Raw genomic sequence first — 10,620 nt, forward strand, 5'->3', positions numbered from 1 at the left:
GACTAGAAGTATTCTAGATCTAGATTATATATTCCAAGACATTCTAATATTTATATGAACTCTCAAAGAGTAAACCTGAAGTACTTGGACCAAAAAGCATATGCTAAACAGATAGTACAAGCATTTTCAAGACGATTTCATACTTATACTACTTTTTCCATACATGGACGTCTTTATTACGTATTTACGGTCCAAAGGGCATAGGTCTCTTTCAGCAAACAGCGATAAGAACTAATCACAGATAACACTTTTGCAAGTGATGGTCAATGAAGCACAATTAACAGATTCAAACGCATGTAGTGCAATTTCCCACTACGGTGGAGATATTACAAAGTACAAGCAGAGAAATGGACCAACAAATTCAGATGACACCACCCGAGTGCTTCTATAGTGTGTTTACCAATGGGCTTACTACAGGAGATGTAAATTGCAATTGATATGGTCCATCATAACTAACATCTTGTGACGATATTTAAGGACAAGACCTTTCAAGAACTAGGAAGTGCCAACGCTAGACGACAGGACCTGGACTGATCATCACTACCCTGTCATATTTCAGTTAATATGATCAAGTTATAACTCATAGACAGATGCTGGCATGTCTCTCCTCATGTGGTGTAGCTGTTTTCATGTGCAACCACCAGAATAAAAGGAAACCATGTGTGCAATCTTAAAGAATGTAATGCTCGGCACTTTAATACCGATGATAAGGGTATGTGGTATGTAGTCATTGACTGCTAGCATAATTCACTTACCAGTGAATCTTAAAAAAATTGCTATCTTTGTTTTTCTTTTCTTCATATGATTGACGCCAAGACCTGGAAGAGTCACATTGTTTAAGTGTCAACCAATGCCAATAACGATGCACAAAGGCAAGAGGACTGATTGGGAAAAAATGAAGGCAAGCTTCTCTGCTGGATTGGCAGGGAATGTGAATTCAGATGCACCAGAAGGGCCACCCCTGCCTTGAGCTCTGTGGCATGGACAAAATGTTAAATATCTATCGAGAAAAATCTGTATATACATATCATCTGGTCAATGTACCGAATTACTAAGAATATGTTGACAAATCCTAGGAGAATGTGGAGCTCACTGTTTTCACAGATGTCTGAACCTTCAAGCTGTCTATGAGACAAGAAGAGATCGCTCAAGCATTTTACTGGTCAACAATTGGACCTTGAGAAGAATCCCCATTTTTCATTCAGATAATTTCTTCAAAATGAAGTCCTAAATGCAGACTCTGATGCACCTGACAACCACCGAAACTTGCCCTAGGCCAATACTAATTGCTTGAATCTAGAGAAGTGAGTATTGCCGCCCAGCCTCGAATTTTGCTAAAATTGAGAGAAGCGAGGCTATTTCTACTTAAGCTCAAAATTTACTTATTGCAAACAATTAATGAAGAGAGCAAAGGATCAGAGGCTCCAGTTATCAGCGTTCCATCTTTCTTAACTTGCTTCAAATAGTCCAAAGCTTGCTCCGTAATGATCTCTCCAGGGATCAGTAGTGGAATGCCTGGTGGATATGGACATATCAACTCTCCACAGATTTTTCCAGGACACTCTTCGATGCCTGCTTTCCTTTTGCTCATAAAGAATGCATCTCTAGGACTCATTGCCATCTCTATGTCAACAAAGGGACCCAAATCTCCATTATTCACTGTACCTTCAAAGCTCTTGACAGCTGATGCTGCAGATAGGTGCTTTATTCCAGAGACTAGCCTCTGAATATGTTCTTTGTGGGTTCCAAGATTTAGAGTGAAAGTCATATATCGGGACCCAACAAGTTCGCAGACAATCCCATGATCCCTATCTAGAATCTCATCTGCTTCATAACCAGACATACCCAGCTGCCAGAATCCAACCGTAAGGCGCAGAGGGTCCATGGCGCTACAGTTGGGGAAGCTTGAAGAGTCGAGTAGAGTAACACCTGGCACTTCTTCTAGCAATTCCTTTGCCATAACTGCCAAATCAATTGATCTGTGGAATATGGCTCCTGGGTTTTCACTCAACTGAGCTCTGGCAGCATCCAAGGATGCCAAAAGCAAATAACTAGGACTGGTGCTCATAAGCGTTTGAAGACATTTACATATTCTCTCTCTATCTACGATATTCCCCGCCATGTGCAGCATGGATGACTGAGTGAGGGAGCATAAAACTTTGTGTGTAGACTGAACAGAGATATCGGCTCCTTGCTGGAGGGCTGAAGCTGGCAGCTGACTATGAAATCCAAGATGTGCACCATGAGCCTCATCAACAATCAGCGGAATTCCATGAGAGTGACTCAGCTGGGAAAGCTCGTATATGTTACTGCATACACCCTCATAAGTAGGGGAAGTGACAAAAACTGCCGCAGCTTTTCTACCTTCACTTTCCAAATCACTCAATGCTTTCTCTAACTGCAAGAAGAAGCGTTTTAAGTTACTTAAAGAAATGCCAGAGCAATGTTAAACTTCTGTATACTGTATATTTGCATGCAAAGTGACATATTCTTCTTATGGTTGCTAATGGAAGTTCATTTGCATTTGCCTGTGAATAGAGGTCCCCCGCTTCAAATTGACAAGAGAAATGACAATGGAGAAACAATACATGCTAAAACATGATAAGAATATGCAGGAAGCATAAACTGTCTGAAATTCGCTTGCCTGTGCAACATCGATGCTGCCGGCAATGCCCCACTCAGAATTATATTCAGGCATGATGTATTTTGGTACCACACCAGACAACACCATGGCAGAGGTTGCTGACAAATGAGAATTTCGAGGGAGAATGAGAGTGTCCCCAGGGGAACAAGTAGCCATGATTGCAGCGTGGATACCACATGTAGTACCCCCGACAAGAAACCACGTTTCTGATGATCCAAACAGCTCAGCTGCTTGCTTCTGTGCATCTAAGATGGGGCCCTCTGGACAGAAGAGGTTGTCCAGCTCAGGAAGCTCAGGCAAATCATGACGAAAAGGGTCGATGCCAATAACCCCAGCCAACGAAGATGGAGCGGCACGGCCTCTGTTATGTCCAGGAAAATGGAAGCTCGCAACATTCTGTTCGGCTGCAGCCTTCAACGCACTAACCAGAGGAGGGGGAGGGGGAGCACTATTTCCCTCAAGCCTTGAAGAGCTCAAAACAAGGGGACCATCCGTCACCAGATTATCCACGACCCCAATCTTAACTTTGGTTTTCTTGGGCTCAATCTCGCTTCTTTCCTGTACCTTGTGTTGAAAAGGATCAACTTGATGTAGCTTGGCGACAATTTGGCACCTAGGCAACAATGAAGAGGCGACATCGGACGCGTGAACTCCAAGTAATGCGGGAAAACCCAATGAGTCAGAGGATAAGGAGAAGGGAGACCAAGGAACGCCGGCAAGAGTCTGTAATGAACAAGGCCATATACGATATGTCCTACCGTCATTCAAGAGACCAGGTTCTCTCGCAATTTTCTCATAAGAATCACGTTAACATCGCCAAGAATTGAAGGGTTCGATGGGAAAGCAAGTTAGATACATACAAGAATCAATGTCAAGTGAAGAGACTCTGCTCCATACACTACTGGGTCAAGTTGAGATGGCAAAGCGAGCAAGAACCCAATTAGTGGCATTACAATTCAGGACGTGCGAGATGGTTGTGAGAACAGAGGAGCAGGAAGCGCGAGTGACAAGCGAGGCGGATGCAGAGGAAGCGGAGAGAATTGGGGAGGGAATTAAGACAAAACACTTACGGAGCGAGTGGGGAAGGAGAGCGACCGTGGCAAAGGCCGGGCTCGGAGGGGCGGCGCCGGGGACCGCAAGAGACGCGAGACGTCGGTCTGCCATTGATGAGGACGGAAGAGGATGAGGAAGAAGAGAACGGCAGCGCCGGGCCTTGAGCATGAAGCGGGGCGGAGGAGGCGGATGGAAACGCCATGAGAGGAGAGAGATTCTTGTTGTTCCTTCATTGCTTTCCTGCCCATGATTCTTTCTTCAAAACGGAAGATAAATGATCTGAGAAAAAGGCTTTGGCTAAAAAAGAAAAATTTTTAATTTTTCATTTGATAGATGAAAAAATTTTTTAATTACATTTACAAAATTATTCATAAATTTTAAATTTATTAAACCATGTAAATAAATCAAAATTTAGATAGCACGCTTTGCTTGAGATCATTTATCCAAAGAGTCCAATTGAAACTAAGGACTTTCTTTCCCACTACTTGATATCTTCTATTATGAAGAAATGAAAATAGGTCACTTTTATTTTTATGAAGAAATTAAAAAAGAGTAAATATACTAGGTTCAATTCGGTTTAAACTGTCCAGACGCCGATTCCATGTTTAAGAATTAGGAGTTGAGTCAACACTCACCAGAAAATGGACTGAACCAGCAAGTTCGATGTTTTTCACATCCCTAAATGTAATTTCTGGATATTTTTAGTTCAATTTAAAATTATATAAAACGTTCAATATTGTCTCTAAACTTGAGTTTATAGAATAGCTATATTAAATATTTTCATATAATTCAAAGACTAAATTGTTAATATATCAAAAGTTCAGGATCATATTGAATAAATATAAAAATTCAGCATTGTACGTTAAATCAATATTTAGGGATAATGTATGTCATTATGCCTTTTTTTTTTTTTTAGCCTACTTCTTTGTAAGGTACGGTCTAGTTTCTTTAGGTAGGATTCAGAGAGAATTGTTTGAAAAATCAGGGTGCACCATGTTATTTCCTTCAGAACTACTCCCACGCTTCTATGAACCGGAAGCGTAAAACCGAAGTCCAAAATCTGATCACGTAAGCCTCAGAGCCACTTCGCAAACTAGGACGGAAAGCACATGGAAAAACACAGACAGCAAGCGGTCTCTTATCGTCTCGATGATAAACCCGACAGAGGCTCGAATTCGTCGTGCATGCTCCGCAGGTTGCAGCCGTAGGGCACATGCCCACGAAAGCTCATGCGGCGTGTAGGGGCGGCCTCAGGAAACCATGATTGTGCCTGCAATCTCGTGTCCGATAAGGACGAACACAATACGTGCTTTTTCCATCCATGTACCCAACTAGTAGCAACGATCGGTTGCATCAGGGGGGATAAAGGTTCCTTATCCGCCCGAATTACAGAAACATCGAACTAGTCAATCTCAATCGCCATAGAGTTCCCTCTGTACAGATGACTATAGTCTCATTGACAGATAATCTGCAGGAGCTACTCATGAAACCAACAAGAACACAACTGAAATACGTACTTTCAGTGCGAACCCAAGAGTTAGGATGACATATAGTACCTCATGCTAAGATCCACTTGACATTGCAATCTTTTTTCTACGACGAGACTAATCTGGAAAGAGTAAACGCTTCCTTCATGATTTCGGGCGTTGACCCTTTTAAGGAATGTGACTAATCCTATCAAATGATAGCAGTTTTCTTGTCCTGCTGCGCCCAAGTAATTGTTGGGGTGATCTCATGACAATGCTTTGCCATAGAATCTAGACCAAATCAGCAACTCTCGAGGGTTACTAACGAAGAACTTGACTGTCACAATTCTAGACTCACAGTACAAACAACCACTGAATAATCGGAGTCACCAATACGTGTTCATCTATATGAACTCTCAAAGCACTAATTAAACCAGGCACCCGCAAAAACATAGACACTGAACAGGAAGTAAAACATTTTTCGATATAATCGCAGACTCGTAATGCTTTCATGATAAAACTAAGAATGTTTCCATGCCATATCAAAGGATTATGAAGTGCAAAACTTCTTTCAGCAAACACAAGTGAGTGTTAACAAAGTGCAATTAACTGATCACAAGCAAGAGATGGACTAACGCTTCTTTCAGCAAAACACAAATGAGAGTGCTAACAAAGCACAATTAACTGATCACAAGCAGAGAGATGGACTAACATGTTATCACGATAAAATCACCAAATCTGCTGATTGAGTGAACCGGACTAGAGACGAAACTATAGCATAACGTGTATCTTTCTTACTACCTAGAGCTTGCCATCATCAGAATCTTCATGGACAGAAGATGGCGAGGAATGAGGAGCTTCTGCATTAGAAATGCTTCTACATCTCTTTTTCTACAGAGTATTTTTTTTTTTTTTTTTTTTATTGGGTCGATAGAGGAGATGTTAGAGTAATCAGCCTAGGCCATTATAATGTCTTGAAACAATCTCTAAGGATGTGAAAGTTCACTGTCCCTTATCCTCCAGAACATTGAAAGTCACTTCCGTCAAGATCTCAAAATCGTCCAATCATGATACTCATGGACTTTGCAAAAGAGAACCAAAATATTCATAAATCGTCACCATCCAGATCAGGTTTAGTACATAAAATCAATGATAACCAACAGATAATTAAATGCATGAACTTATAAATATCATATTAGACTACTCGTCCATACTTGGAGTGGTCCAAAGTCCATCTGATTCCAGATTAGCAAATGTTGAAGCACCAGATTTCATCCAGCGTCATCTCCTCATTCCTTGAGTCAAAACCCATTAACCATTCAAATGTTACCATATCCCTCCTCATGATATAACATTTCATCACCAGCCAAGCTGTGGCAGAGAGTACCCAAATAGTGAGGAGCCCATCTGTGCAATTGTCATGTCCCGTGCTTCCCCCACAAGTATGTTGGCTATTACCAGAGTATACTCATAAACCAGTTATTGGGCCAAACTGAAACTCAGAGAGCTCCCATGCGGCTGAAGGATACAGCATAAACAGGGACAACTGATTGGATCCAGCAATGAAGTACTTGGTGACTGCTAAGTACTACTGGATTGATTTGACTCAGCGCCTTTTGAATGTAACCCATCTCTCACCGAGCTTCTTCCCAGTGCTTGAGCAAACATCCTCTTTGCAGCTCCTATATGCTCTTTCTTCAAGTACTCCTTGTTGGCAACATTTTCCCCTCTCCCACTCCGAGATGAGGGGACATTTGCATATTTCTGTACAGATCCTTTAGGCACCTTCCTCCCAGTTAGAGTTGCACAGACGTCATGGTTCTCACCCTTTGCCTTCTCAGACATATTCTGGTCAGGTTCCTGAGTATAATTATCATTTTCTGGCACAATGAATCCGTTAGTGCCTACTTCATACCCCTCGCTATTCTTGACACTAGCATCTTGGTCATTAGCACCTATTTTTTGGCCAAGGGCATGTGCAATCATACGACGGGCCACTACAGGAACATTTCGTGGTCGCTGTGTCACAGGTTCTCTCATCTCTTGTGAATCAAAGGCAAAAATTCGCTCACGAGCAGCAAGATAAGCAGCTTCTCTCTCCTTGAATGTATCTTGAGAAGATGGGACATTTGTTATCAACACTACAAAAAGAAAAGAAGAAATCATCACTTGGCATTCAAGTCTATGCCATCAGGTATGATGTAAAGGAAGCAAGCAATGAACTCTCAATGGTATCTGTTCTTAAATCTCCACTTTGTACCTTATTGCAATGTCTAACTCTGTTTCCTAGGTAACAAAACAGTACATCATCTTTCCATGAGAGTGGGCTTTCCCTCTGATTTTAATTTAATTTGAAATGGCACTCTTGTAGTTCATCAAAGAAACAATGTGGACCGAGGTGCAAAGTGTGCTTTGTCGCAATTCCAAATTTTCATGGAAAATGAGATAGCATATGAGAAATCTTCCGGTTACACGAAAACTCTCCTCCAAGTTTATGAGGGTAAAAGCAGAGTGACCACCTCCCACTAAAGTGGAATGATAATTCACATTCTTACCCTCTCTAAAACTTAAAACCACTCCCTTTCATTCTCCTCAGTTAATAACTAGTGTCCTTTCATTATGAGCTCACATCAAGATACAAATCACTCAAGAATACTCCAAGCACAAATATCCAAAGTTCTGTACCAGTTGGAGCATCTTTTCTCCTCAGTATCTGGTACGATGATGGCGGAGGTTGAGGTTCATCAGACTGCCATAAAATATCACTAACAAGAATAGAAGGTCTGCCATCAAAAAGGACACATTATCCTGCGTGAGATCATAAGCATTGAAATAATGTAAGAAATAATTTACATCCACAATGCCAAGTCTGAACCAGTATGTGCAATCTTTCCACATACATTGATGTTTCAAGGCAACGCTCCAAGATCAAATGCCGATCATCTCCTTCGCCCACTGATTCATGGGCAAACCTAATCAAGTAATAATTGGTAAAAGACAAGAAGACAGGCAAATGCCATAAAAAATGACTCATGTTTTCAAGTAATTAAAACCAAGTGGTAACAGTGAAAAATTGATGCCAAAAGGTGTATCCAGAATGATACCCAAATATATCAGCCAGCCGATGAAGAAGAAGACGGTTGTAGGGGTTCATGGGTTCCAATTCCAGAATCTCATCTCCACTGCAAAGACAGTAATCTAAGAAGTTTTTCCCACAATCCGCACATAAAGACTTCACATAAAGATTCGTATTACAAAAGGACTTCAGCATCGAGAAAAAGAACCTTCTGCACCATCATCTTGATACCATCAATAGCAATTATTGCAGAGTTCCCAACACATGACAAGAGACAGAAAAATATGATAAAGCAATGAGAAAAAAGTGGACAAGATGTCTTCCCTGCTCTTAGAGGCATAGATGTATTTGTGGCAACTACAATTATGATTGTACATACAATATAGTTTAAATATAATAAAACGTTTCTAGTTCCCCAAGCCAGTGATTTAAGAAACACATTCGTCAAGCGGGATCAAATAATGCAACTGGGAAAAGGCTCCAAGTACATTCATCTTGGAGATGGTACAAGCCCACAAAAACCTGACCCAGTTGACCTTGTCAACTCTAGTTTGACAAAATCTATAGGCATATCAACTTGGTCAATTCATAGCAGAATCAGCTTACTCGCATGCCAAGAGATATTCAATATCTCAGGGAATTTTCATGGCATTGACTCAAGATTTGACCTTGAAATTGGATGTAAAATCCTATCGAATTACGTATCAAGTGACTCTCATATCAATCCATCCTCAAGAATTTATTAATTAGTCAGAAAATGAGAAAGCTCAGACTCCACCATCTATTTCTAGTTTCAAACTTAACTTTCATGGAACTGGAAAATTCCATATTGGAAGAAGCATTATATAAGGTAAATAGCACTAGAATCGCCATATCCTTCATAATCATAAAGAATAATACCTTGGTTCCTGAAGAAAATTTCCTACTTTTCAAATCGCTACCTTGCACCTTCCATATCACGGACTCATGAATGTTCTCTTTAACAGGGCCGCCTCATCTTTTCCTTTGACTAACTAATCATCCCTGGGACTACCACAAAACCTAGAAATTTCTTAGCTAAGGCTACAGAAAACGTCACTGACCACCAGTTTTAACAATTGCTGAGGTGTGCAACCTACTTGCAAGTTTGGGATGGGTAAAAATTGCAAGCAAAGCATAGATTGGGGGACCAATCAATGCTCCTATCCTGCTTCGTTGTTACCCCAAGCCACAGAAACAATTGTAAAAGTGTATGTGTCGTAGTCTTCTTTTGGTAAATGTGTAAGAGGAGAATTTGCCGTGGATAAGCAGTCTTCATTTTCCATAAACAAGTTAACGTCTACTAGCTAGCTGTACACAAAAGCAGGTCAGTTCTTGAATCTATATACACATTGAAAGCAACTGCTGGGAGTGATTGACGGTTTTTCTTAGATCAATTGGTTCTAAAGAAACTGGATGAAAGGTTCAAGCTCCTGCACAGCGATCTATGGCTCCTCAAAATACACCTAGACTTTTAACTCGCCAAAGCTCACATACCCTTTCTTCTCCTATCAATGCCAATTCTTTGCGAAAGTTAGCTAAACTTTACTTCTTCCAGGTTCCTGTTCGGTACTCCGATGACAAGTCCAAATATACCTTTCTCTCCTCTTCAACTTCCCACTCCAGTATATCAGACAAAAGGGAATTTCTTTAACCGACGAAGACATGCAAAAAGTACTCGCCAATCTCTGACTCTGACTTCACGACGCACAAAAGCAGCAATGTGAAGTCTGCACTCGCAATCAATCACACGACTTTAGGAGTCAGGAATCGCGAGATACCTGGAGTCGTCCTGAAGGAAATTCACCAAACCCTCCTCCACAGAGAGAACAAGATGCTTGCAGGGAAAGTTGTCCTTCACCAGGGAAGCCAATTCCTCCACCTGCCACGAGCCGTCAAAGTCATTGCAACTTCAAAGCTGAGACCCTCTTCCGGGTGGTAGAGAAAGTCGAAAAAAGTTCAGAAATTTGAGGGCAACGATCGGCTGCTCGAGTTGCCCAGTTGCCCACGACCCAGTTCGAGCAAAGACCGACAATTCACGATCTCGACCGCGCTCGACCAAAAGGAGACCGAACCAAACCGACCCAAAAAGATGTAACCGAGAATCGAATTGGAGAACCCAACATGAGAAAGAGAGAAGGATCTCACCATAGCGAATTGGTTGATGCTCATCTTGAAGACGATGGGCGGAAACCCGAAATTTGCGAAAGCAACCGCCAGAGAGAGAGAGACGAAGGCGCCGGAATGGAGATGGATGGTGGCGCTGCGCAGTCTTCTGCACAGAACAAAGGCGATCGCGGACAGGACAACTTCCCAAGCGCAACTTTAATCGGCGTTGGTTCTTCTCCGAAAATTCCTAATAA

General features: G+C 41.6%; 2 protein-coding genes across 6 annotated transcripts; both read right to left on the bottom strand.

The window, feature by feature from the left end:
* Nucleotides 1-277: 277 nt before the first annotated feature.
* On the bottom strand, nt 278-3,931 carry LOC104437192 (arginine decarboxylase). Of its 3 annotated transcripts, XR_005549035.1 has the most exons (4): nt 3,715-3,931; nt 2,645-3,367; nt 1,094-2,398; nt 278-973 (listed from the first exon to the last, which is right to left on the bottom strand). XR_005549035.1 is itself a non-coding variant. In XM_010050086.3 (3 exons), exons 1-3 carry the CDS (start codon nt 3,897-3,899, stop codon nt 1,379-1,381), a joined length of 1,818 nt encoding a protein of 605 aa, XP_010048388.2. In that variant the 5' UTR covers nt 3,900-3,931; the 3' UTR covers nt 278-1,378. The 3 variants fall into 3 exon arrangements, 2 of the variants coding, with proteins under 2 accessions (XP_010048388.2, XP_039164097.1); XM_010050086.3 differs by having other exon boundaries at nt 278-2,398; nt 2,645-3,257; XM_039308163.1 differs by having other exon boundaries at nt 278-2,398.
* Nucleotides 3,932-6,212: 2,281 nt separating this feature from the next.
* LOC104437193 lies at nt 6,213-10,620 on the bottom strand. Of its 3 annotated transcripts, none has more exons than XM_039310174.1 (6): nt 10,406-10,620; nt 10,039-10,139; nt 8,268-8,345; nt 8,064-8,135; nt 7,849-7,946; nt 6,213-7,304 (listed from the first exon to the last, which is right to left on the bottom strand). In XM_039310174.1, exons 1-6 carry the CDS (start codon nt 10,427-10,429, stop codon nt 6,745-6,747), a joined length of 933 nt encoding a protein of 310 aa, XP_039166108.1. In that variant the 5' UTR covers nt 10,430-10,620; the 3' UTR covers nt 6,213-6,744. The 3 variants fall into 3 exon arrangements, with proteins under 3 accessions (XP_039166108.1, XP_039166109.1, XP_039166110.1); XM_039310175.1 differs by lacking the exon at nt 10,406-10,620 and adding an exon at nt 8,448-8,462; XM_039310176.1 differs by lacking the exons at nt 10,039-10,139; nt 10,406-10,620 and adding an exon at nt 9,140-10,031.

This window comes from Eucalyptus grandis, chromosome 3 (genome assembly GCF_016545825.1).
Source record: "Eucalyptus grandis isolate ANBG69807.140 chromosome 3, ASM1654582v1, whole genome shotgun sequence".
Classification (NCBI taxonomy): domain Eukaryota; kingdom Viridiplantae; phylum Streptophyta; class Magnoliopsida; order Myrtales; family Myrtaceae; genus Eucalyptus; species Eucalyptus grandis.